A 27,699-nucleotide genomic window follows, 5' to 3' on the forward strand; every position below is an offset into this window, starting at 1 on the left:
CAGCCTACGTGGAGTGCGGGCATCAGGGTGCACAGGCCATTTTGATGTGAAGGTCCTCCTTCATTTATCCATTGCTGCCTAACAAACCACTCCAAAATGCAGTGTCTTAAAATCATCCTTTTATTGCTCCCAGTTCTGTGGGTTAGGAATTAATGTAGGGCTCAGTGAGGGCAGCTCGTCTCTGCTCCATGTGGTGTGGCTAGGGCAGTGTGACTCAGGTTGGAGGGTCCCAGCGGGGCACTGAGGCTGTCCTCTGTGTGGCCACTCTCTCTCTTCACGTGATCTCTCATCCTCCAGGGCCTCTCTCCCTATGTTGCCTCTCTCTCCAGTAGGAAAATCTGGGTTTCTTTACATTGAAGTTGGGTTCTGAAAGAACAGTAGTATAAGCTGCCAGGTCTCGAAAGGTCTGGGCCTGGACCTGGCACAGTGTCACTTCCTCCAAATCCTATGGACAAAGTGAGTCAAAAGCCAGCCCAGGTTGAAGGGAATCTGCTTCTGGATGGAGGAGCAGCATATGCAGAGATGGATGGGGGAACTGTTGACTGCCATCCAGAAGGACTGCCACTGTCCTTCTTTGATTGCTGCTCATATTCCTTGCTAATTGCTTAGAATTTTTTTCCCATCCTTTTCACAGGGATGAAGAAAGAGTAAGAGTGGTTAGAGGTTCTTCTGGCCTAGGTCTCAGGATGCAAGTATCTGTCATGGAAGAAGCTTCAAGAAGGCAGTTCTGCATTTTTTCCCAGTCCAGCTATACCACGACAGTCCCCACCAGATTTGGGGGTTATCAGTGTAGTTTCTCAAGCTTTCCTATATTTGCTTTGCATCACACAAAACTGCTTGGTCTGGGAAGGGGAGCCCTCTATCAACTCCAAGCGTCTTCCCACCATTTGATCTGCATTGTTCTGGATCTGGGAAATGGCTGTTGATATCTGCAGAATGCGGCAGGGACCCATCCTTAGTTTCAGCATTCAATTCATGTTCTAGTCCTTGTTCTTTTTACTACCTTTTGATTATATTGTCCACTTCCACCCTTCATGATGCTATGGACTGAATTGTCTGCCCCACAAATTCATATGTTGAAGCCCTAACTCTCAATGTGGCTTTATCTAGAGAAAGGCTCTTAAGGAAGTAATTAAGTTTCAGTGAGGCCATAAGGGTGGGGCCCTAATCTGATAGGGCTATGGCCTTATAAAAAGAAGGAGAGCAAGAAGGAGATCTCCACCTTTTTCCACCATATGAGTACATAGCAAGAAGGTAACCGTCAGCAAGCCAGGAAGAGAGCCCTCATCAGAACCCAACCATGCCAGCGCCTTGATCTTGGGCTTCTGGCCTGCAGAACTGTGAGAAAAAAAATTTCTGTTGTTTAAACCACGCAGTCTGTGGTATGTTGTTATGACAGCCTGAGCAGACTAATATACCCAAAGACTGCATTGTATGCTTAATCTCCTCACAAGAACACCAAGATGCAGATAGAAAAGTCCCCAGCTCACAGATGAAAGAAATGAGACCCAGTCTTAGTTAGACTGACTTGCCCCAGGTTGCACAGTGAGTGGCAGATTAGAACCCAGTTCATCCGGCTCCAAAGCCCATGCTCTGTGCCACATGCCAAGAGGCTTCTTGGCCATTTCCTTGTAATTTGCAGTTTGGAAAGGAGGCGGAGTCCCTGGCTGCTGGCTGTTTGCTCCTGGCTCTGCCCTCTACCTCATTCTACACTCTCCACAGGCATAAGCGATCCCAGAGTGGTGACCTCAAGGGGAGGGGCAGGGTGCAGAGAGGAATTCTGCCTGGGCTGCACATTCCTTCCCAGCCTCTAGGGAGGGCAACAAAGAAGCCCAATTAGCACAAAGTGTGTAGGTGGGTGGGGAGACAGCCGCTTTTGTCCTTCCTTCTGCTGTCACTGGGGGTACATACAGCTTCATTTCTAGGCCTGGATCATTCCAGGAGGGCGCTAGGACTCTAGCAGACTCCTGTCAATGACACAAAAGCACTGAAACCAAATATTTTAAAAATCCATTTATTTCTGTCTTGGCACATAAAAGTCTGGTTACTTGCTATTTTTGAGTAGGCAGCAGAAGCAAATAAGCTGGTTTGTGGACTCTGATAACAGAATTAAGCTGTAGTGGAAGCACCATTGTGTAGGACTTTTCAGTGTTTCAAGCACATTCGTACTAATCTAGCTTTATCTTCATGTCAGAAGTCAGCAGAGTGAGTGCTTGCATATCATGATTCCCATTTCATAGGTGAGGAAATGAAGACACAGAGAATGTAAGAAACTGGTCCCAGGATACACCAAGAATCCCCCCAGGGCTTCTCATTCTGAATGCCACACTCTTTTCATCCCAAAAGGCTCCATCACCCTGGAGATGCATATTGTCTTTCCCCCAACTGCTTCAAATAGTCATTTCCACCGTTTACTTTCCACAATTCCTTCCCTTTTTTGATCAAAATTTCAGTCTAACATTTTGGAACTTAATACGAGCTACCATTTTGTAATTTAATAATAACCTAGTCTAGTCAGAAAGGTAATGCCTCCTTTTCAGTTCAAAACAGGATCACACAGCTAACGTTGTAAGTGGCCCGGGCCCCAGCCCTGGCATTTTTCCTCGTGACCCACACAACCCACTGCACACTGACAACTTCAACAACCCAGTTCCCACTTAAGAACCCTCAAACATCCAAGCTGTTTGAACAACTGGAAAAGGTATGTTTGTGTCTGATTTATACTGTTTTTTTGTGACAAGGTAGTCCCTCCTAGGAACACAAGGAATATTAACTCACATGAACAGGAATCAGAGTTAACATTTATATCACCAGATACCAAGCCCTGTTCCCAGTTTATATATATATATATATATATATATATATAGAGAGAGAGAGAGAGAGAGAGAGAGAGTTTATATATAGAGAGAGAGAAAGAGAGAGAGAGTTTATATATATATATATATAGAGAGAGAGAGAGAGAGAGAGAAAGAGAAAGAGAGATAGAGAGACGGAGTTTCGCTCTTGTTGCACAGGCTGGAGTGCAATGGCATATCTCAGCTCACTGCAACCTCCACCTCCCAGGTTCAAGTGATTATCCTGCTTTGGCCTCCCGAGTAGCTGGGATTACAGGTGTTACCCATGTCTGTATAAGAGACCACCTGAGCAGGCTTAGTGTGAGCAACAGGGCTGTTTATTCACCTGGGTGCAGGCAGGCTGAGTCTGAGAAAGGAGTCAGCGAAGGGTGGTGGGATTATCATTGGTTCTTATAGGTTTGGGATAGGCGGTGGAGTTAGCAGCAATTTTTGCGGGTAGGGGGATGGAAGTTACAAGGTATATTCTCAAGGCGGGAGGATGTTACAAAGTACATTCACAAGGGCGGGGAGGGCGTATTGTCACAAGGGCAGGGAGGAATGTTACCAAGCACATTCACAAGGACCAGGAATATCACAAAGTACATTATCACAAGGGCGGGGGAATGTCACCATGGCTTGACCATGGTACGGCCAGCTCAGAGGACCTTATAGCAGGTGCTCGCCACCACGCCCAGCTAATATTTTGTATTTTCAGTAGAGATGGGGTTTCTACTGTTGGCGAGGCTGGTCTCGAACCCCTGATCTCAGGTGATCCACCTGACTTGGGGTCCCAAAGTGTTAGGATTACAGGCGTGAGCCACTGCACCTGGCCAAAGTGAGAATATATATATATTGATTTAATTCTCACTATATATATTTTTTGAAACAGGGTCTCACTCTATCACCCAGGTTGGAGTACGGTGGTGTGATCACAGCTCACTCTAGCCTTGACCACCCCAGACTCAGGCGATCCTCCCACCTCAACCTCCCAAGTACCTGGGACTACAGGTGTGTGCCACCATGCCTGGCTAAGTTTTGTATTTTTTTGTACAGACAAGGTCTCTCCATGTTGCCCAAGCTGGTCTCAAACTCCTGGGCTCAAGTGATCTGCCCACTTTGGCCTCCCAAAGTGCTAGGATTACAGGGGTGAGTCACTGCGTCTGGGGAGTCTCACTATTTTTTTTTCTTGACAGAAGTAACTTCTTGCCTTTTAAAAATATACATCAATTACATCAATATAGATGTTTCAATTCTCCAATAAAAAGATGTAGAGTGTCCGAATGGCTTTTCATACCTGTTTCCCTAGTCCAGACACCCAAGAGTGTGTCCTTCTCTTGGGCATAAGAAAATCTAGAGTTATATTTAGGGTATCATAAAGTGTGGTGAAGACTGGACCGAGCTGGCATGCTCACAATGATCAAATTACGTTGGTCATATTTTAATCCAATACATTGATCCACTATTAACTTGTAAATAGCGTACCTGCTTTCTAGACACATTCTAGGAAGACCAGAGAAACTGACTTTTATCTATATGGTATAATCCACTGATGAATTTCTTTTAGGATAGACCAAAGCTGATCTAGAACATAATCTTTACATACTTGGATGAGACGAGAGAGAACCCACCAGATGAGAAAGAACATCTGGGCTGAAAGGCTCCATTAGAAGAGCAATGTGGAATGGTGCTGTGCCGACAATTGGTAGTCCCTGCCCTACATCTTTGCAGAGGACTGGAGCCCAGAGTGGGCCATGGTCAACTTATATGTTGAAGTGAAGACCTCCTTCTAAGTGTGCATGTGCTGATTACGGACATGCCACCATGCTAAGTACCCCCGGACTACAGGAAAAAATAAGAATACATGCTGTATCTATGATCAGGAGGCACACAGGCCAGAGCACCAGCTGTGGAATGGCACAACCTGGGTTCAAAGCCTGGCTGGACCATGACCACCTGGATGACCTAAGGAACGGTCTCTGGCAAATTTGTAAAAAGAAGTGGAGACCCTGCCTGCCAGGAAGGGATGCAGTAAGGGGCAGCATCCAGTCAGATCAGGGCACCCCGTCCTCTCCTTGGAAGCCTGCGCAGCGAGCCTGGTGGCCCTCGAGGCCACGGAGGCCATGGAGAAGGCGGGCCTGCCTCCAGGCAGCACAGAGGCACTGCAGAGGCCCTGGGGGAGCCTGGCGGGATCTGGCTGGTCCTGCACTCTGCTTCCAGGTTCTGGCCTTGTAACCCGGGGGACAGGGCTGGCCAAGACATGGCCACTGGGTGTCAGCCAGCGCCTGGGCCAGATGGCAGGTGAGAAGGGCTCTGGCAGATCAGCCCCGCACCCTCCACAACGCCACGGGGGGGCCATCCAGGGCCACACACCTGCCCCCAGGAGCAGGATGTCCCTGAGGCTAGAGAGTCCAGCTGGACTGGTGGAGGGGCCTCGCCTTTTGCCCTTTGACTCCTCTTGTAGGCACCCTCGCTAGGTTCCTGCTCATTCCTCCACACCCTGGCTCTGTCACCAGCCCCATAGTGATGTCATAAACTCCCAGGTGCCCAGTGCGCACCCGGCCACAGAGAAGTGGGTGACATCGGGAGGCCGACGGAGGAGAATCACTTGAACCTGGGAGGCAGAGGTTGCAGTGAGCTGAGATTGCGCCATTGCACTCCAGCCTAGGCAATAAGAGCAAAAACTCCATCTCAAAAACAAACAAACAAACAAACACAACACCCAGGGCATCTCACACCCATGCAAGCACACCTGAAGCCCTGAGTAAGTACTGCTACTAATGCAAAATCAAGCATGCTGTTTAGGATGCCCCATTTCCTGGAGTCCCTAAATTCCTCACTCAGCCTCTCCCAGTGACAGGCAGTTCTCAGCCCCTTACCTCTGTGACAGTGACCTATATACAAGAGAAATAAGTCTTTTACAAAATATTGGTTAATGAGCAATAGACATGCTAATGGCTCACAGGTTCTGGAAACAAAGCAGGGTGGCCCCACTGATGAGAGAGGAGGCCCTTGTGACAATACGCCCTCCCCGCCCTTGTGAATGTACTTTGTAACATCCTCCCGCCTTGAGAATGTACTTTGTAACTTCCATCCCCCTACCCGCAAAAATTGCTGCTAACTCCACCGCCTATGCCAAACCTATAAGAACCAATGATAATCCCACCACCCTTCGCTGACTCCTTTCTCAGACTCAGCCTGCCTGCACCCAAGCTAATCCTCTCCACTTCTGACCTTTAGTTTCGTCTGTGCACAACTCACTCAAAATGGGCAACTCACTAAGCATATTTTGTTCCTGGTTCCGCTGCAGGTCCCGGCCACACCATCGGCAACGTTCTGGTCTAAGAGTAAGTTGTTCCTGCTTCCGCTGCAGGTCCGGGCCACGCCATTGCCAACGTGCTCTTCTAAGCTATTTTGTTCCTGGTTCCACCACGGGTCCCCGCCATGCCTTCGGCAACCTGCTCGTCTTGTCCGTGAGGCCCTCCCAGCTGGCCAGGCTCACCCCGTGGCTCCTGCACCTGTGCCTGCCCCAGGAAACTTGGGCTGTTTCTGATTCCTCTTCAACCCTCCGCAACATGTTGGGCCTTCTTTAACAGCCAGGTGGGATGGCGCCCCTATGAGGCTGTGTCTTCTCCCTCGGAACACGGGCACCCCACTGAAGGTCCTGCCTCCTGTGGTCTGGAGCCCCCCCTCAAGGAAGAAACCCGTGCTGTCTGCTCGCAACTCCATGATGTTTGGACACCTCAGCCCCTGAGGATCCCTCATCTCAGAGGCAAGTTTAACCTCCGACTTCCTTCATTAGATGAGCAGGTGATCCCAGCCAGGCTCCCGAAGATGGAGATGAGGACAAAAGAGCCCAAAGAAGCAACGCAGGTGAAAGACCAGGTAGAGACCCAGAGGCAGGAAGACAATAAAAGGGGCCCCTGTAGCAACAGGGAAGCAGCCTCCACCTCTAGGCTCCTGGAGACTCAGGGAAACCTCACTTCCTCCTGGTACAATCCCAGGCCCTTGGAAGGAAATGTCCGTCTGAAGAGCTTGACAGAAAAGAACCAGACTGACAAGGCCCAGGTGCATGCAGTGAGTTTCTACTCCAAGGGCCATGGAGTCGCCAGTTCACACAGCCCTGCTGGAGGCATCCTTCCCTTTGGGAAGCCTGACCCAGTTCCAACAGTGCTCCCTGCACCAGTTCCAGGCTGCTCCCTGTGGCCAGAGAAGGCGGCCTTGAAGGTGCTGGTTAAAGACCACCTGCCCAGCTCTCCAGGCTTGCTGATGGTGGGGGAGGACATGCAGCCCAGGGATCCTGCAGCTCTTGCATCAAGTAGCTCTTCTCCCCCCAGAGCTGCCGGCCACGGGTCCCGCAAAAGAAAGCTGTCAGGGCCACCGCTGCAGCTGCAACCGACCCCTCCCCTGCAACTGAGGTGGGATAGAGAGGAGGGGCCCCCACCGGCTCAGCTTCCCTATCTATCTCCTGAGGCACTGTTGGTGGGTCAGGCTGCCCAAAGAGAAGGACGCCTCCAGCAGGGCAACATGCGTAAGAACATGAGGGTGTTAAGTAGAACATCAAAATCCAGGAGACGAAAACAGCTGCTTAGGAGGAGAAAGAAGACACGGCAGGGCAGGCGTGGTGGCTCACGCCTGTAATCCAGCACTTTGGGAAGCCCAGGCGGGCGGATCAGGAGGTCAAGAGATCGAGACCTGAGGAGCATCTCTGCCTGGTCCCCGCACCATCTGGGAAGTGAGGAGCGCCTCTGCCCAGCTGCCTCACAGTCTAGGAAGAGAGGAGTGCCTCTGCCTGGCCACCACCCCATCTGGGAGGTGAGGAGCACCTCTGCCAGCACTCCCCCTCACCTCCCACCCCACCGCCTGGGAAGTGAGGAGCGCCTCTGCCTGGCTAGGCACTGCCTGGGAAGTGAGGAGCGCCTCTGCCCGGCCGCCTCACAGTCTCGGAAGTGAAGAGCACCTCTGCCCGGCCACTGCACCATCTGGGAAGTAAGGAGGCCCCAGCCCAGCAGCCACACATCTGGGAGGTCAGGAGCGCCTCTGTCAGGCAGGCCCACCGTCTGGGAAGTGAGGAGCACCTCTGCCCGGAGCCCAACAGTCTGGTAAGTGAGAGGCGGCTCTACCTGGCCGCCCCACCATCTGGGAAGTGAGGAACACCTCTGCCTGGCAATCCCACCATCTGGGAAGTGAGGAGCGCCTCTGCCCTGCTCCCGCACAGGAGTCTCACTATTTTTGACCTGACCTCCTGGGACCCCTTGGCCCCATGAACAACTGCACATCCCTGTAGCCCCAACAGAGTAATGAGCCATGATGTGAAGATGCTGCCCACAACTGTGCAGTGCATGACCTGTGCAACTGGACATGGCTGGCCTGCTGGAATTGTCACTGTTACTCCCTTTCTCTGATATAGGACTGATTTGAGGTCTCCTCTCTCATAAGTGGGGCCACCCTGCTTCGTTTCCAGAACCTGTGAGCCATTAGCATGTCTATTCCTCATTAACCAATATTTTGTAAAAGGCTTATTTCTCTTGTATATAGGTCACTGTCACAGAGGTAAGGGGCTGAGAACTGCCTGTCACTGGGAGAGGCTGAGGAATTTAGGGACTCCAGGAAATGGGGCATCCTAAACAGCATGCTTGATTTTGCATTAGTAGCAGTACTTACTCAGGGCTTCAAGTGTGCTTGCATGGGTGTGAGATGCCCTGGGTGTTGTGTTTGTTTGTTTGTTTGTTTTTGAGATGGAGTTTTTGCTCTTATTGCCCAGGATGGAGTGCAATGGCACAATCTCAGCTCACTGCAACCTCTGCCTCCCAGGTTCAAGTGATTCTCCTCCCTCGGCCTCCCGATGTGAGCTGGACAGTCTGACTTCCAGTGGGGGCCCTCACAGACTAGGCACGGCTTAGGAGGAATCCCAGGCTGTGGGCATTCCGAGGCCCAGTGGCCAGGCTTTTGACATTTGAAGTAAGGAGGAGGTTTTGAAGAAGCCCCTGGGAACTGTGGCTTGGACGTTCTGAAGGTTTTGTATGCTGGAGACGTGGTTGTGAGTTGTCTTATAGTTCATTCATTCTATAATGAACCTGTATTGCTTTAATAAAATCAGGGAGAAATGTTACTGACTTCAAAACCTGCTGGGGCAATGTGGACTGGACTAATAGCGACTGAGCCCTGCCATGCACTTGGTACCCAGCTGGCCACCTTAACTCATTCATTTTTCAAAGGAGGACTTATTACTGCTGTTTTACAGATGAAGAAACTGAAGCTCAAAGAGGCATGGCTTCTTCCCCAGGTCCCATGGAGCCCACATTCATCTGTTTGACTCTAAAGTCCCAGCTCTCTTCTCTACCTAGAGTTCTTTGCTGCCTCTATGGTAGCTGAACAGGAGAAACACCCAGGAAGATGGTCACCAGGCTGCCCCAAAGCCCAGGGGACCAGGGGGCTGCTGACGGCCAAAATCAAGGTACTCTTCCTGAAACAGGTAAGAGACATGAACTTGGCCCAATGGAGAGGCACTTTCTTGTTCCACCACAAATCTCCATTAAAGTCACCTTTTCCATAGTCACCAACAGTACCTTATTAATATCCTTCTGGCATCACCTAAAACCTAAAAACAGCCTGACAGTTTTTGTGAATCAGTTTCCATTCCTCATCCTCTTGGCTGGCTTGGTGACACCTCTTCCCTGCTGCTGTTTGCCAACTTTACCAATTTACCATCACCTGCAAGTGAATGACCCTCTTATGCCTTGTTCTAAATTAGTTGGATTTTACATTGTTTCAAGGTATCATAGAGGTTCCAGGGAAGATGCCTGAGGCACTGCTGGGGAGGGGGTGGGCTGGAGACAGTGAGGAATGGGTTGAGTCAGTCCCACTTTCCCCTCCCCCATCCTAACCAAAGCAGCTGTTTCCATCTTTGGGTGAATACTGCCCTTTATTTGAGAAGGGATCAAAGTCTATAGGCTGACTGGGGACCACAGATGTAGATCATTAATAAATATATTAAATGCTCCAGTAATTAAATTATTCCAGTAGAACCACATTACAGTGAAGAACATGAAGAAGATTTTTTTTTCAAGGCTGCACTTACAAATCCTTGATCCAAATTCACTGGGCAATTTCATCAGGACCTCCCTTTTCCACAGGCTTCTTGGGAAAAGGATATGGGCAGGGCTTGTGGGGCATGGGGTCAGGTAGGGAGAGTCAATAGAGGAGGACCCCAGAGGGACAGAAGGCAGGGAAGGGAGGGAAGAGGGAGAGGAGTGGCAGAGAAGTCAGAGTCCTTGTCACTCCTAGGACAGCTCTCTGGCTTCTTCACACACTGACATCAAAGAACACCTTTGAAAAGTGACCATTATTTTATTTATAATTTCCCAACCAGTGAAGGACATGCTTCTGGCAGCAGGAGCTCCTGGGATGATGCCCGGCTCCCCCTGCAACCCCAGTGTGCAAGCAGTCACTCTGGACCCTAGTAAAGGAGCTGGTGTAGTTAAGAGTTTAGAGGGTCCTTGCAAGGTCACAGCCCTGGGTGGCCACCCAGTGTCCCTGCTGGACGGCAGGACTCCCCGCTGCCCCTCACGGCTGCATTGTCATGTCTGCAGTTCACAGATGTTCACAATGATCTTTGGAAGAAACTGTCTTCCTCAGAGCCAAGTTCTAACCACACCAGGGATTTACTCTCCTTATTTAGAACTCCTAACTCACTTTTTTGGAAACCGTCCAAATGGCATTAGCTACTTGAGTTGATAAACTTTGCCTTTTGACTGTTTCCAAAATATGACCCCCTCCTTTAAAAGATGAATGGCCTTCCTTAGGGATTTCTTAGACAACAGGTTCTGAAGGCATTTCTAAGAGATACTTTAAGCCAGTGGGTCTCCGCTTTGGCTGACTGAATCACTGGGACCAGAAATTCATGTATTTGGTGCTGCACTCAGATGGCATTAGGTACTTCCCTGCACATTATGAAAATCTGTAAGAGCTTCATTGTACAGATGAAGAAATGGAGGCTGATAGTGAACATGTGCCTTGCCCGAGACCTTAGGGTGAGAAGTACCAACTCAGGCTCCTCAAATATCATTTGTCCAGCCCCCTGCACCCCGGCCAATCTCCTAATTCCCCATCCAGAATCCCTTTCATTGTGCCAGAGTTTGCACATAGTGCAGCCCTTTAAAGTCTAGTTCACAGGCATGTTTCATTTGGCATACACAATATTTTATAAAAGCCCAAGTGAGTCAGCTAAAAATCAGAATTTACAGTAAAAATCTGTAATTCTGGCCAACATTGTCCAACCCTCCTGCAAGGCAGAGTTCACCTGAGCTGGCTCAGGGGTGGCCTCCCTTAATGGTCCAGGCTCTCCAGGAGCCACCCCTCTCCCACCCCACCCCTATGACCCACTGGCTTGGCCTGCCTGGCCAGGCCAGGCACTCACATCAGTGACCCGGCGCTATATCATGAATGGAGTGGAAGCGTCACACGGGGATTATTCGATGGAAACAATACCCACTTCTATATAGCATGCTTACTAAAAAAGTCTTTGCTTTTATCTAAAGACACCACAATCAGACCTGACACACATTTACAGAAATCCAGATGATGATGACACACCAAAAATATCACATTGATGTAGTGTTTTATTGCTTTCCAATTACTTTCATGTATATCAATTTATTTGAGTTAGAAAATCCAGATAATTCATCTTGACCTTCCCTCTCTGTCTCCACCCTACCTCTGTTGCTTATCCCAGGCCCTGAAAATGGCCCAGATATAAATCCAGACCAGCGGCCATTAGACAGACAAACAGAAACCTCTGTGCATAGAAGTCATTGTTCTATTGCTTCTCAGAAATGCAGAATTAAGCGGGGGGGAATGTAACCCCAACATATAATAAATACAATTATAAATAAATAAATAATAGTAAATACAACAAAACAGCAGATGTAAATGACAGAAGCAAGCACATACAAACCTAGCACATACAAACTGATAAAAACTATGAAATATATTCATATACATTGAACAAAGGTCAAAAGTAAATTTGAAGAGTCGGTATAATTTTAGACTTATTAGCCTTTTTTAAAAAAATGTTGCCTTCATGTTCCCAATTTAAAAAAAAAAAACTCAAGAATTCTTAACTTTCTCTTATAATTTCCTCATCTGTAAAGTGGAAAGATCTGTATGTAATTTTCAGAACAGTATAAGCATTCAATAAGTATTAGTTACTTTTATTATCATTTGCATGTACAAGGCAATCTTTCCAATTTCTCTCCTTCCTTTTCCCAGAAAAAGCTAATCAAATGGGTTTATCAGCTTCCATGATCTCTGTGCATTGAATGAAGGTGAACATATTCAGGTGTGATGCACTTTATGTCAAGCTCTCATTGACCCCGTAGATTTGAATGCTGAAGTGACCACCATATCCATCACAGAAGAAGTATTTTCATACAATTCGTCGGCTGGAAGAGCTACATGGAAATACATGTCTAACTATCTCTCTGTCTACTTGTGTCTCCACAAAGTCCTGCAAGCTCCAAGATGGGAAATTTGCCTAATTCATTTCTGCCCCTTCAGTGCCCATCCCATAAGTTGGAAGTTAGTAAATGTCAACAAGTATGTGACCAATAAATGAATATTCAAACAAGGCAACAATAATACAGGAGAAAGGTGTTCTTATGTCCTTCAGTGGAAGAGTCCTGCAAGCCTGATGACAGGCTATGGTGGATGCTGTGGTACTGCCCAGGTCCCCTCCAGGACGGAGCCACTCGTTCTTCTGGCTGCTGGGAATGTTGTCAGCTGACAGCTCACACTTGAGTCTCTCCCAGGAATTCTGAAGGGAGCTGTGTTACCAAGGCAATACACCTTTCCCAAAAGCAGTCTTTATCCACTCACTGATCACTTGCACAGGGACAAAGACCTGGCTCCTTTGCCCCAATGTGGGACAACTCTAAAGAGCCATTTCAGCCCCAGAACTCTGTAGCATGGACTCAGGCCCTTGTTGGAATTGCATCACAGTTCAACTTTTCCCTCTCCCCCACCCTCTGCCCCTCCCTCCCCAATGAACTTCCTACACATAGATCCATCATCTCTGAGTCTGTTTCTGAGGAAGCCAACCTGTGACAGTGGGTACCAGGAGTAAGAGCTGGGAGGTGGGAGTATGTTGGCTCTTGCTGGAAGCTTCTTATCCCTACGCCTTCATGACTCACTTTATTCATGGCTTGTCTCAAATGTACTATCTCAGAGATGACTTCTCTGGCAGTGTTGTCCAACTATTCCCAAATCATTGCTAGCATATTTCCCCATTTTGTCTCCTCCTATGCAGTCATCCACATCTGAAGTCATCTTGTTCTTTCTTTTCTTGTTGTTTTTTCTCTTTCTCACGTGAGGATGTGAACTGCAGAGGACAAATACCTTGCTATACTGCTCACCACTATCTCCAGCTTCTAAACAGCACCCAGCACCATGCAAGCTCCTAAGAAATATTTGTTGAATGAATGAATGAGAATTTGCACACACATTCATAGTGGGAAGAACTGGGCTGAGAGTGGGAAACCCTCATTTCTAGCTCTGTTTCTGCCATTAACCATCTGGGCGACCTTAGGCAAGCCACTTGACTTCTCTGAGCCTCAGTTTTCTCATATTCAGAATGAGATGGTAGAATGTGATGATCACTAGAAATTGTGACAGCTCCAGCATCCTATAATTTTTACATGGTTATTCAGCCTGTAATTGTTCTGTCTATAAACTACATTCTATGGGAATCATACAGTTTTTTAAGCTGAAATGGAGCTTCCCAGAGCATTTCCCAATATCCAATGAGTATCGGCTTTCAGATGCCAATTTCATTATTATACCAATGCTAGAAAAACTTTCATGTGAGACGCTGCAGTTAAGGATATGTTCAACATGGGGTTCATCAAAGCTTTAGAGCACTGTGAAATAACCATTCTCCTATTTGCATAAATATCATGAGAACTAAGTCTCTTTCTCAAGTCCTATGAGGTAATGAAAAAGTGAACACTGGTTGAGGCTGCCTGTGCACCAGGCATGAGTCTGTGCTCACGGGAGGCACTGAACACCTCACCTGGCCTGGAGCAAGCATTCAAGGAATGCTGGCTCTTAACATCTGTCTCATTTAACCAAACAACAGTCAGTTTGAGGTGGGACTCTTAACTCCATCTTGGAGCTAAGGACACAGAAGCACTGAGATTTACCTAATCTACCCAAAGTCATCGAACTAATAAGTGATGGAGCCAGGGTTGGAATCTGGACAGTGAGGGTCTAGAGCGTTGCCATTTATCCACTACACTAGAGCTGTCTGAATTTTCTTAAAATTCAGATTCTGAATCAGAATGTTTGGGGTCAGGCTCGAGATCTGCACTTCTAACTATTTCTAGGTGATGTTGATGCTTCTAGCCTATGGCTCAGGCTTTGAGTTGTAAAAGTACAGAAAAAGGAACTCCTGCTAAAAGTCAGAAACTAGCCTCTGGTCCAGCCCTGGCAAATGCTGGCAATGAGACCATGGCTAAGTGACCTCTCCTCACAGGCTCACGCCTGTGATCCTGGCCCTTTGGGAGGCCAAGATGGGAGGAGCACATGAGCCCAGGAGTTCAAGACCAGCCTGGGCAATGTGGCAAGACCCTGTCTCTACAAAAATTTTTTTAAAAATTAGCCAGGCATGGTGGGGTGCCCCTATAGTCTCAGCTACTTGGGAGGCTGAGGTGGGAGGATCACTTGAGCCTAGAACATAGAGGCTGCAATGAGCCAAGATCATGCCACTGCACTCCAGCCTGGATGACAGAGTGAGACCCAGTCTCAAAAAATCAAAAATTACTGGGTGTGTGTGAAAGCACATTATAAACCAGAAAACTCAAAAGCAAGGGGACAGAAATTTGCTTATCCACTCGTCTCTTTCCCTCTAGGATGTGAGTCTTTGAGCCAGCACAAAGCAGTGGCGCCTGGCACATAGTAGATATTTAGTAAGTGTTAAAAGTGCCAAGTACTTTAAATGTTATGTAATTTAATCTTCACAACAATCTCTGATTCACATTTTACAGATGAGGAAACTGAGACTGCCTAATACACCCTCAAACTACTAAAGCAGTAAATGCTGAAGCCCAGATTTTAAATGAGGTCTGTCTGGTTCCAAAACCAATGCTGATTTTACCCTCCACTCCCATTATTACTCCCACATAGGGGTCTGGCTGAGGTCTAGGAATGGATCCAGATTTTGCTTCTGCACCTGTCACATGGGCACTGGGAGTCCAACTCCTTCCTAGAACAAATGAGGGCTCCGGTCTAGGGACAGATCCTACAAATGCAAGTAGAACCTCTTCATTTTAGGGGTGGGAGAAGGCACGGAAATAATTCAGCTAAAATAAACCCTTCAAGTATTCTGCAATGAGAAGCAAAGTCAAGGTCTTCCTATTATCAGGGCCTCCAAAGCCAATCCAGAATATATAGGTTCAACAAGTTCAAAGGAGCAAATGCCTGGAACAGTGGCTCTCAAAGTGAGGTCCACCAGGGTCTCTGGATGGCCCTGCTGACCAAAGTATTTTGTTCTTGACATTAATTTATAGCTCCATCATTGGCAGGAAACTTAGGGGTCATGGAGTCCAGCTTCCCACACAATGCAAAGCCACACGAGGGGGCTGGTTTTTGAGGTCTTGAGTCCACTGACCAACTCAATTTAAGGCTCAATGGCTTAGAGATGGAAAAAACTAAAGAGGATGATACTGTTCCTATCCTAGAGGCAAGGAAACAATGATCAGAGAGGCTAAGGAATTTAGTCCGAAGCACAAAGGCATGAATGGTGGAGATAAGGCCTGAACCTAGGGACAACTGACTCCAAAGTCTATGCCCTCTCCTCTGCCCCTCCAGGTTTGTAATTACCATTATAAAAGCAGCAGAATCTGAGGGCTCAAGGAGGAGCTGAACATGGCTCCAGAGCCTCTCCTGAACTCTGCTGTCATCAAACATTATGGACACAAGGAGCGCGACTGAGCCCACAGTGATAAGGTCCACACACAGTGGCTCCTCCTTTCCCCAAGTCATTCCGTGGGTGACACCCAGCTCATCTGGATAATAACTAACCACAAGCTGACCATGGTGGAAAATCCAAGATCTGATAAACACAAAGGAAAATCCTTCAAAGAAGCTGCCGAGCCTGCTGAGCGTGGGAGCCTCCGGCTTGTGAAATGGCGAGGGGGTAGTATTTTGACCCAGACTTGACCACCTGGTGTGACCCTAGCAAGGACCTCACTCCTACTCCCTGGGGGCTGCTTTCCTGCCTGTAAGAGGTGTGACCAGGAATCCCCAGCATGGTCACAGAATAAGAAAGGTCAAGAGGCTGGAAATGGCCTCATGAGACCAGTGAGCCTGGCTCCCTCTGGGCCTGGGGCTGGGTCTAGCATAACACACCCTCATTTAATCCTCCTCACAAATGGGTCAGAGAAGTATGAAGTCTTTGGGGACAGGAGGGGTGATGGCCATCTGGGTGTCTCATCAGCTCCATTTCTTTGCAGAGACCACAGACATCTTCAATGACACCCCCATTCCCCCACTGTGAATAAACCACTCTCTCAGGGGAAGGGGGAATGTGTCCATGCCCTCCCCAAGAGGACCTTGGCACTGCTGCTGTTCTGTGGGCTCTGTCTGGCTGCCCCTTACCCTATAAAATACGGGGTCAAAGTTCAGTTTTCTTAACATCTAGTACATTCTCCAGCACACCAAGTGTTCAGTAAGTATTGGCTATGACTGGATAATCATCATATAAAGGGTCTGACTCAGGCAGAACACTATAGCTGTAACAGTTCCCCAGTTCTTATTGAGTAAGACAGCGATGTGGTGGTTCCTCCACAAAGCATTGATTAGAATTCCAGTTGTGAGGTTCATAATTTCATCCAGTATTTATTGAGCAGCTACTCAGTGCCAGGCACTATTTGGGGATTCAGTGATGGACAAAAGAGATATAAATCCCTGACTTCATAGAGTTTATTTTCTAGTGGAAGAGACAGACAAACAAAGACAAAATACAGTATCAGTTAGTAATAAATGCTCTGAAAAAAATAATAAAGATGAGAGAATAAAGTGTTGGGAACACTATTTGAGATGCATGGCATGAAAAGGCCTTCCAAGCAGAGAGAACAGCAAGTGCAAAGGCCCTGAGGTGGGAATGTGCTTGGGAACAGGAGAGCAGTGACCAGGAATGATGAGCTGAGAATGAAGCTGGAGCAGCAGGCAGGGGTTTGGGCCACAGTGGTCATGGCAAGGACTCTAGATTTTATTACAAATTCCACAAAGCCATTGCAGGGTTCTGAGCACAGTGGTGAGGCCATCTGGTTTACATGATTTGGGGACCAGAAGGACTGATTCTTAGCATGTAAGCTCCAAGGAAATGTAAGTACATTAAAGAAACCCTAAGTACATGGGCATTAACTTGTTTGAAAATACTATTGTCTTAGCCTACTAGGACTGCCATCACAAAATACCACAGACTAGGTGGCTTAAACAACAGAAACTTATTTTTTTCACAGCTCTGGAGGCTACAAGTCCAAGATCAAAGGCCCAGCCAATTAGGTTTCTGGTGAGGGCTCTCTTCCTGGCTTGCAGACAGCCACCTCCTTACTGCATCCCAGCATGGCCTTCCTCTGTAAGGGCATGCAAAGGAGAAAGTGAGCTCTCTGGTGTCTCTTCACATAAGGACATCAATCCTATTAGTAACTCTTATAACCTTATTTATCTCGATATCCAAAAGGTGCTATTTCCAAGTACACTCACACTGGGAGTTAGGGCTTCAACATATTTTAAAGTAACACAATTCAGTCCATAGCGACTAGACTCCTATCAAATTAGATTTTACAAAATCTGCTCTTCCATGGTTAACTTCAGACAAACTGATGGACAAAACCAATGCTGAAGTCAGAGTTAGTCAACGCAGAGGAAATGGATGTAGATCACGCTAATATTCCTTAGGGCAGTAGCTCTCCGCCCTGGGATGATTCTGATTCAGAAGTGCTGTGGTAGGGCCCAGGGAAAGTGCATTTTAACCAGCCACTTTGACAGACTGATGAACAGTGGACAAATGTAGTGCTCCCTGGGCCCCTCTAAGAAGCAGTACCAAAGACAAAGTTAATTTCAAGTCACTATAGAGTATTATGCAAATAAAAGATTATTTCTTATGTTCCTCACAGTTTCACCAAAAGAAACAGATACCCTAACCTGCCATATGAGCTCCTTCTTATCCACCTGATATTTGTCTTTCTAGATTATGTGATTTTTATGAACACGACAGTCCATGAACCCTGTGGCCGCTATGTCTTCAGAGATTACAGGCAGCTCTCAGCACCTGAGCTTTCGTGCATGTTTTGAGTCCCATGATCCTCTGGCCATGACTAGGCCAAGAATATGTGCACATGCCAAAGACATTGACCTTCAGGAGAGACGTCAAGGACTCCAGCTGCCTCAGTCAGGGCCTGGCTGAGCCCTCTGCCCTGCAGACTTGCTCTCTGGTGAACCAGCCAATCCAAGCGACTCTCCCGGCTGAGCAGCTGGGAGTGTGAGACCCAGAGAGAGAAGAACAAGGGGGGCATGGCTGCAGGAGAAGGACAGGCAGAGAGCACAGCTGGGTCAGGTTCAGCCTGGGTTAGTGGCTGGCACAGAAAGATGCCTGGTCTCCAGAGCTGCTGAGGGTGACAAGGGACATGCTGCAGTTCTCCTTGGGTGTCACAGGGCAACTTCCAGGATGTTTCAGAACTTCCTCATCTCCTTGATCTCCTTACGAGTAATCCCATCAACGAGACAATCTGAGCGTGTTCTCAGTTCCCGCAGCAAGAGCTAAGAACCAGATCAATGAAACTGGTCATGTGGATTCCCACACTACTCCAGACTTACTGAGTCTCAGCTCAATTCTCATTTATTTCTAGTGTTTTCCCCTTGAAGGAAATTCACAAGAGTCAAAAAGAATGCAACCAGTCCTTTGGAGTTGGTTGTGGTAGGATGCAACTGGCAAACCTAGGAGGCATCCTGGCTTTTCTCATGCCACCCACCCATGTCTAAACCCCTAGTGAGTCCCCAGTGGCTCTACTTCCAAAGTATCCCCATAACCCAACAACTCTCTCCATCCCATTGCCAAAACTCAAATCATGCAACTACCTTCTTGCATGAACTACTGAAGTAGCACATCATGGTCTTTTTTCCATTCTTCCTGCTCTAAAATCCATCCCCCACACAGCAGATCATGTCCCTACTTAGAACCTTCTAGGAGCTTCCCAATACCAACCCTTACCAAAGCCTACAAGAGTCTATAGGATTGGGCCTTGCCCATCTCTTCAGCTTCATCTCCCTCCACCCTTTCAATAATTCCCACCCAATGGCCTTCATTTTGTTCCTCAAACACAACAAGCTTATTCCTGTCTCAGGAAATTTGCACCTGCTCTTCCTACTGCTAGGAATACTCTTCCCCACACATCTGCACAGCTGCTTCCATCCCATTTGGATTTTCCCTCAAGGGTTTCATCTCCTCAGTGAAGCCTTCCCTGAACACTCCAGCAAAGGCAGCCCCTCAGTCACCCTGTCCTACGTTTTGCTCTTTTTATTATTTTTATTATTTTTTTGAGACAGAGTTTCACTCTTGTTGCCCAGGCTGGAGTGCAATGGTGCGATCTCGGCTCACTGCAACCGCCGCCTCCCGGGTTCAAGTGATTCTCCTGCCTCAGCCTCCTGAGTAGCTGGGATTACAGGCACGTGCCACCACACCCGGCTAATTTTATATTTTTAGTAGAGAAGAGGTTTCTCCATGTTGGTCAGGCTGGTCTCCAACTCCCAACCTCAGGTGATCTGCCCGCCTGGGCCTCCCAAAGTGCTGGGATTACAGGCAAGAGCCACCATGCCTGGCCTGCTCTTTTGTCTTCTTCATAAGCACCTGTTAGCACTGGACATTGCCCTGTTCACTTACCTGTTCCTTGTTTAATTCTATCTCCTATTCTAAAATACAAGACTTACAGGCAAGCACACTGGCTTTCTTCGCCCTGAATCCCTAGCCCTGGAACAGTGTCTGGTACCGAGTAGGTACTTGATGAGTGTCACCTGCCTGCCTGGCCAGTATTCATTCCGCATGGCCACCACCTCTGGGGATTCTGGCCATCTCTGTCTCTCCCACTGCCTTCTACCTTAGCAGCAATCTCTGGAAGGCGGTTCCTGTCAGCCCTGCAGGGGCCCAGGCTAAGCCTCAATGCATTGCATATGGACATCTGAATACACCTTTGCTTTGGAATACCATGTTCTAGCTCTCCTTTCAGTCCATGAAAGGAACAGGAATTCTGACCCTTTGACACAGACGGCCCGGTGAATTCCTTGTATTCTTTTTGTTTTTCAGGGCTTATATATATATTTTAATTGAACTTGTTGAGATAATTGTAGATTCACAAAGAGTTGTAAAAAATAATACAAAGAGATCTCAGGTACTTTTCCCTCATTTTCCCCCAATGGTAACATCTTGCAACACTATATTATATCACGATATCAGAATCCACATAATGTCATCGACACAGGCAAGATTCAGAGCATTTCCATCGCACAAGGATCCCTCACACTGTGCTTTTATAGCCACTCCCATCCCCCTAGGCTCCACCAGGACAACCACTAAGCTGTCTGTTCCCCCTTCCTATAACTGTGTCATTTCACTCCTTGCCTTCTTTCCACACTTTCAGACCCCATGGCTTTGCTGTCAGGATGCTTGGCTGCCTCATATCCGCTTGTGGTCATAGCCTCGGATCTGGCCTCCCCTTCCCTCCTGAGCCACATTGTCTCAACCTTATCCATAAATGGCACCGTGATTTTTTAGGACCTTCTTTCTAATTCATCCAGAACATTTCACATTTATCACCACCCTCCTAGGGAGGCAGCATCTCCCTGTGCAAAGAACACAGGCTTTGAATCCTACTCTAGTCTACCTCTCTGAGCCTCAGTTTTCTCATCTATAGAATGGGGTCAATAATACTAATATCAGGGATCCATGGAGAATAAATGACACAGTGAGAGGAAGGACTCTGCCCAGTGTCTGGCACATAGCAGGCACATGCTAGGAAGGGTAATATGCACAATTCAGGATTACCTACCAATCTCAGTCAGTCTGCAAAACAAAAATAGCAACTAATCAAAACACCATTTCCTGATGGGATTAAAATCAGAAAGAGCATCTGATCCGAGAGCAGAAATCCCACAGTGTTAATAGCTGACAACTGGACCAAATTATCTTCTTTCAAGAAGGGTGTCAAGGATGTCAGGGGGTTGGGGGTCCAGGAATAGATCCTCAAAATCTTCCAATTGACAATATTCATCAATTTGCTGTGTGACCTTGTCAAGTTTCTCTACCTCTCTGAACCTCCATTTCTTGGTCTGCCACAGGGATGCCAGCCTTGACCTGTGATTTCCTCACCCTATGCTACAGGGTCCACAGAGGAGCGAAGGTGGAGCCCTGAGAAGGTCTCTGGCCTCCTTCTCCTCCCACCTCCCCATCCAAAGCAGCACCCACCTCTGTTACTGGCTCTACATATCAAGAGTACAGGTGCTCTTTCCTTTGAAGAAGAGTCTCTGGTGGTTTCAGAACTTGCAAGACCATTGTCCCGATGATTGCTGGGGTTCCTTCTGGTTCTAAAGACCTGCAGTCCTAAGTCCTCAGCTCACTCTCATGTACTGAACACAGACAGGACTCTGCAGCAGCAACTAGTCTTAGCTTAAGCATCACTTCCTCCAGGAAGCATTCTCTGACCCAGGAGATGAAGGTAGGGCCACCTGTGGGCACTCCCAAGGCACCTCCTTTCTAAGTTGCCCATAGGAGGATTCCAGGGATGGAACTAACAAATCGCAGGGCCCAGGGCGTGAGTACCCCAGAGTGGGGCATGGGATGCTCTGTGTGTGTGACCACGCATGAGTGAGGTAACCACTTACAGTCCCGATTAATGGCCACGCCTGGGGTCCAGGGGACCCTAAGTGAAATACAGCCTGGCTGGCTGTGTGTCACAGAGGATTTCTCTTAATCAAGAAGGGAAACAGAGCAACAGTCTACCTTGCCTTTTAAGCCCTGGTAACCACCCTGGATGCAAATGACCTCGCCCAAACTATTAAACATTCAAACCCTCCTTCTCTTATTTTATTCTCAGGAGGGTTTAGAGCCTTACTGTCTGCTATGGTTGCCAGTAGTCCTGTGTGACTATTTAAATGAGATACAATTTAAAACCCAGGTCCTTAGCCACACTGGGCAAATTTCAAGTGGCAGAGTGACAGAACTGTATTCTACCATCTCAGGAAATTCGGCTGCACAGTGCTGCCTAAACTGTTTGGGAATCCTGAGCCTGGCTCTCGTCGCGCCTCCTTTTATGAATCAGTTTGCTACAGTCCCCGCCTCTTTGTCACTTGTTCCTGAAAAACCTGGACTGGGTTGGTGTCCCCCCAACATTCACATCCACCCAGAGCCTCATAATGTGACCTCATTTGGAAATAGGGTCTTTGCAGATGTCATTAGTTAAGATGAAGTCATACTGGAATAGGGTAGACCCCAAATCCAACATGACTGTGTCTTATAAGGAGAGGAGAGACACATGCAATGGATTCACACAGGGAGAAGGCCATGTGATGACAACAGAGACAGAGACCCCATGACACCTCTATAAGCCAAGGTCACTAAGGATTGCCAGCAACCACCAGAAGCTAGAAGAGGCACAGAAGGATCCTTCCCTAGAGACTTTGGAGGAAGCATGGCCCTGCTGACACCTTGATCTCAGACTTCTGGCCTCCAGAACCATGAAAGAATAAATTTCTGGTGTTTAAGCCATCAGTTTGTGCTAATTTATTATGGCAGCCACAGGAAATTAATACAGGGCCCCATCAGGAGACCCTACATTCTCATCCAACTCTCTCCCTCAAAGACAGCCGGGACTTTCAAATCCCTTGGATATCAACCCCTGGCCAGTGACACCCATGGAGCCCATCAGATCCTGGCCGTGCCAGCCAGCCAGTCACTGGACGACATAACCAGAGGAAGCTTGGCACTGGAAGGAGGCCAGGCACGCTGGGCTGGTGAGGCTGCCTAGGAAGGAGCCAGGAGACTCAAGTAGAGCACTCAAATTCCATAACTTTCTCTCCTTTTAATTCTAAAACAATATCAGAAGGGTTCCCAGAAAGCAACAAGCCCCAGGCCATCCAGTCAGTGGTTAAACAGTGGAGCCTGATCACTTACTTTATTAACTTGCTAAATCAAAGGGCTGTTAAAGTCTCTGTCCGGTAATAAAACGCAGGAAGGAGCTGAATCACCCACCTATTAGTGGCGGTATTGGCGCAGTTAATGGCTGTGGCCTGGCAGGGCCGCGCAGGCAACAACAAAGCCAGCCCTGCGTTTCCACCTACAAACCCACCACTTCCTCTGCCCATCCCAGTGCCCCCAGCGCACCTGCCCACACACACCTGTCTTCAGGAAGGCTGCATCAGAATCTGTGGTGCCTTGGTTTTTAAACACACCCAGAATTTCCCCTCGCAAATACACTCCCATCCAACTCCTCCAGGATCCCACCTCCATGACCCCAAACAAAAACAAAGAAACCAAACATCCAGAAATGCGGTGTTTATTAAATCAATTCTTTAAACAGGCAGCCGACACCGAGTTTTGACAATGCATTATAAACAGCTGCAAAGCTTCCAGAGCCGAATGCTCTGTGAATATCAGTGCAGCACTGATAAGCCAGACCCTGAACCAGTATCACCCTCTGACCACAAGAGAAAGGGACCACCCTATTTATTGTCTTCACTCCACCTTCTACTGCCGCTTTAAAATGGGGGAGAGGGGGACAGCCTGTGTGCTGTTCTTCCAGAAGCTGGTGGAAAGACATGCCTAAAACCGCTGACTTCATCTATGCAGCTTATCAGCAGGGCCACTTTGAACAAGTTATCTAAGCTCAGGGCCTCAGTGTCCTCACGCGTAAGTGATGGCTCCAGAGGGAGTGTTCTTCTAAGACCTGGTGAGGTAAGTGTGCTTATGAGTTTCATACATCATAAGTACTGCATTAATATTTGTTGTTGGCTGGGCACGGTGGCTCATGCCTGTAATCCCAGCACTTTGGGAAGCCGAGGCAGGTGGATCACTTGAGGTCAGGAGTTCAAGACCAGTCTGGCCAACATGGTGAAACCCACCCCATCTCTACTAAAAATACAAAAATTAGCTGGGTGTGGTAGTGTGCACCTGTAGTTCCAGCTACTCAGGAGGCTGAGGCAGGAGAATCGCTTGAACCCAGGAGGTGGAGGTTGCAGTGAGTCGAGATCGTGGCACTGCACTCATCCTGGGCAACAGAGAGAGACTCCATCTCAAAAAAAAAAAAATTCATTGTTAATGATTATGATGAATAATGCACCTAGTATATAGTAAGCACTCAATACTAACAGCAATAAAGTGCTGTTATTATTTCTAAAGTAACCTCTAACAAAACCAGGCTCCAAGTGCCATAAAAACTCATTATTAAATCTTTATAACAGATGCAACTCTAAAACTATCCAAATTAAACCCTTCAGAATATTCCCAGGACACCCAGAAAAGACTGAGCTTGAATCCCCCAATAGCGCTAAAAACAGGACCCACAAAGGAGCCTCGAAGTCACGCGGAGCCAGGTTTGGCAACTCATTCCCCGCTGTCCCATTACTGGCCCCTCATAAAGGCTTCCTGATTTATCACTGCAGTAGGACTGAACTCTTCCACCAGGAGGTTTGCTCCATTATGCTCCATTACTCCGGCCTCATTTGAAAGCAGCCTCTGGGGCTTCATCCACGCCAATCAGGAAGTCTTGGTGGAAAGAGCTCCACGTGCCCCTGAGATAATAGAATTCTAGCTTCCCAAAGCTCAGACCCACTGAGAATCCTGAAGAAGGAGCCCAGCATGAGTTCATTCTCCTTCCCAAGAGAAAAGAGAGCAGAAAGAAAGAAAAGGAAGCAGCATTCTTTCTCATCCTCCCTTGAGATGGTGAAGCTCCTTTTCATTTGCTTCTGAGATCTGCAAATCAGGTGGCAATTTTAGCTCTTTTTGCTCCCCGCTTCTTGCTAGAATATCAGAAAGGCACTAAGGCCTGCAGCCTCTTTCTTCATCAGCAATTAGATCTATGGCTAGGATCTGTCTACCTGGCACTGACCTGGGGTAACCTCAGTTCCAATCTCTGCAGCTTTCCAGAAGTGAGGCTTCAGTGTGGAGAAAGATTTTTGTTTCAAATAAAGGCTTTTCTTACTCTCAAAAGCAATGTACCCTGGAAATTGTTGCTGGGAGGACAGGAATGCAGGATGCAGGCCCTCAGCTGTGAAGTCCTCCCCTCCGTTCCCCTTTACCAAGCACCTCTACTTCCTCCCTAAGACCTGAGGAAATGCTAAAAGCAGGCACACGCAGTACACAGCAAATCCCCACATTTCACGGCATATGCGCCTTCCCAGATGACTGCATGGATACACTCCATAACACATTGTTAAAGTGATAATTAGCGATAGACTTGTTATGAATATTCCACATACAGTTTCTCTCTACAACAGTTGATGGAGACAAAGGACATCACACGAAATGTGAGAAGTAACAGAGGGATTTTTGTGCCTATATTTTTAAAAGGTCCTGGGAAAATAGCATAAATCAGAAGTTGATTTCAACAAATTAAACATTTCAGGACCCATTTCCAATGAAAGATGCATGGGCATCAGTATTTCCTCCGCAATGCTTAGAGAACACGCCGTCCCCCCACAAACTCCAGTAAAGAATGTGAAACCCAATTCCAGAAGCCACTCTTCTGTTGCCCTGTTTCACAGCAGCTAGGAGTGCTAAAGAAGGGTAGTTTAAGAAAACAAAACAAAACGAAACAACAACAAAAAAAACCAGAGGAAATGCTGAGGAATAAGGAAGAAAGTAACTACAACCAAGGTGATTCACCCTTTAAAAGTAAAAGAGAAACGGCTTCTATTCATGTTTAACATTTCTCCCTCTAAATGAAATTTCTGGAGGCCCCAGCTCTGCCCCCGCACCTTTTACACACATTCTGATTTTTTTTTATTATACTTTAAGTTTTAGGGTACATGTGCACAACGTGCAGATTAGTTACATATGTATACATGTGCCATGTTGGTGTGCTGTACCCAGTAACTCGTCATTTAACATTAGGTATATCTCCAAATACTATCCCTCCCCTCTCCCCCCACCCCACAACAGGCCCTGGTGTGTGATGTTCCCCTTCCTGTGTCCATGTGTTCTCATTGTTCAATTCCCTGATTTTTAAATTCACAGTGATTTTGCTCCACACGGGACAATGGTGATACCAATGACACACTCCCTTCTCTCACTGCCTGATTTACCAGGGCGGATGAAAGACTTCAGGCAGCCAAACTGAGGATAGTAACGAGGGGAAGGAGTCTCTGACACCCAAAGGAACAAAAGAAGGAGACCCAGCCGCACCAAGTCCACCTGCACTGCTACCTGAGAATCAGTTCAGCCAAGGGGCATGGAAAACAACAACACAACCCCTTCAGGGCTGAAAGGGAGCAGCACACTAAACTAACAAGGAGAAGAATGCAATGAACAGTGCCGCTGCATCTCCTCTGTGAACATCAGGGATTCTGGACTTATCAGATGGAATGTTCTATTTTAAGGATCAACCTGAGCTCTTCTAGTCCAAGAGGGAGAAACAAGTAGCAACCACGTTATCATGCACACAGAGTCCTCTGCAGGCAAAAGCCCCCTTCTCCTCCCCAGCAGTATCACTAGACGTCATCCAATGCCACTTCTTACCTTAACTGCTCGCAGGGTCACAGAGCTTGAAAACCACAGTGTTGGGGACAGCCCTGGAGCCATTTAAGTACATCCCCTTCATTTTCTAAGTGGGGAAACTACAGACCAGAGAGGCTAAATAATGTGCTCAATTCAAAAGGCTTGAAAACAAGTGCAAAGGTTGGTGCAAAATCCAGGACCTTCAAGTCTCAATTTAAGCCACCCTCTACAACAACGTTCCCCGCTTTTCCCCTTATTCAGACTAAAGTAACATCCAAAGCATAGAATTATCTTGAAGGAGTGACATTAAACATCAGGATCAAAACATAAAGAAAGGAAAATCTAACGTCTCCTATAGAATAATCTCAGCAATATACCTAGAACACACCAGCCTGACCTAGGCTTCTTTCGGTGCTGAGGAAGGCCAGCCAGGGGCAGAGGTCACCAGGAACAGCCTGGAGAGGGGAGAAGAGGGCCACTGGAGGCCTTCAGGGCTCAAGCTTCTGCCACAGGGCCTTAGCACTGCCTCTTCCCTCTGTGAGAGCTCCATCCCTGGGCATCCACAGGGCTCACTCCCTCACCTCCTTCACATCTGTGCTCATAGGCTCCATTCTCAATGTAGCCTCCCCTGACAACTCACTTGAAAATTTCCCTTGATAGTCCCCATATCTTGCACCCTACTTAAGTTTTTCCGTGGTGTTTATCACTTTCTAAGAGACTACATAACTTATTTACTATGTTTATTCCCTACCACCTTCCATCTTAAATAATATCCATGAGGACAAAGAGTTTTGGTTCACTCCTCTATCTCCTGGGTCTAGAATAGTATCTGATACATAATAGGTGCTCAGTAAATAAATACTAGTAGAATGGATGAATGAGTGCTCATTCCTCCACTGTCTCCATCAGCAACAACCACCTACACACCTCCTACACACACACACACACACACACACACACACAGACACACACACACACGCCTCTTTCTGCCCTTTTCTCTCTTCTTCACCCATACCCCAGGCCTGCCACTAGGAACACCAGGGATAGTTTAGGTTAAACTTAGAACATTCAGTAATAATATTGCCAAGCCTTCCGTTAAAAACTCAT

The 27,699-nt window shown here is 47.5% G+C and overlaps 2 protein-coding genes across 6 annotated transcripts in view; one reads left to right on the forward strand and one right to left on the reverse strand.

Moving 5' to 3' along the window:
* HIVEP3 (HIVEP zinc finger 3) overlaps positions 1 to 27,699 on the reverse strand; it is a 522,650-nt gene that overhangs the window by 316,751 nt on the left and 178,200 nt on the right. The gene's annotated exons all lie outside the window — the stretch shown is intronic.
* Positions 6,277 to 7,472, forward strand: LOC115837557 (putative UPF0607 protein ENSP00000383144). Its single transcript, XM_030823605.1, is given in 2 exon segments — positions 6,277 to 6,580; positions 6,583 to 7,472. Coding segments are annotated over 2 exon segments (1,023 nt in total). The 5' UTR covers positions 6,277 to 6,447.

This window comes from Nomascus leucogenys, chromosome 12 (genome assembly GCF_006542625.1).
Source record: "Nomascus leucogenys isolate Asia chromosome 12, Asia_NLE_v1, whole genome shotgun sequence".
NCBI classification, from domain to species: Eukaryota; Metazoa; Chordata; class Mammalia; order Primates; family Hylobatidae; genus Nomascus; species Nomascus leucogenys.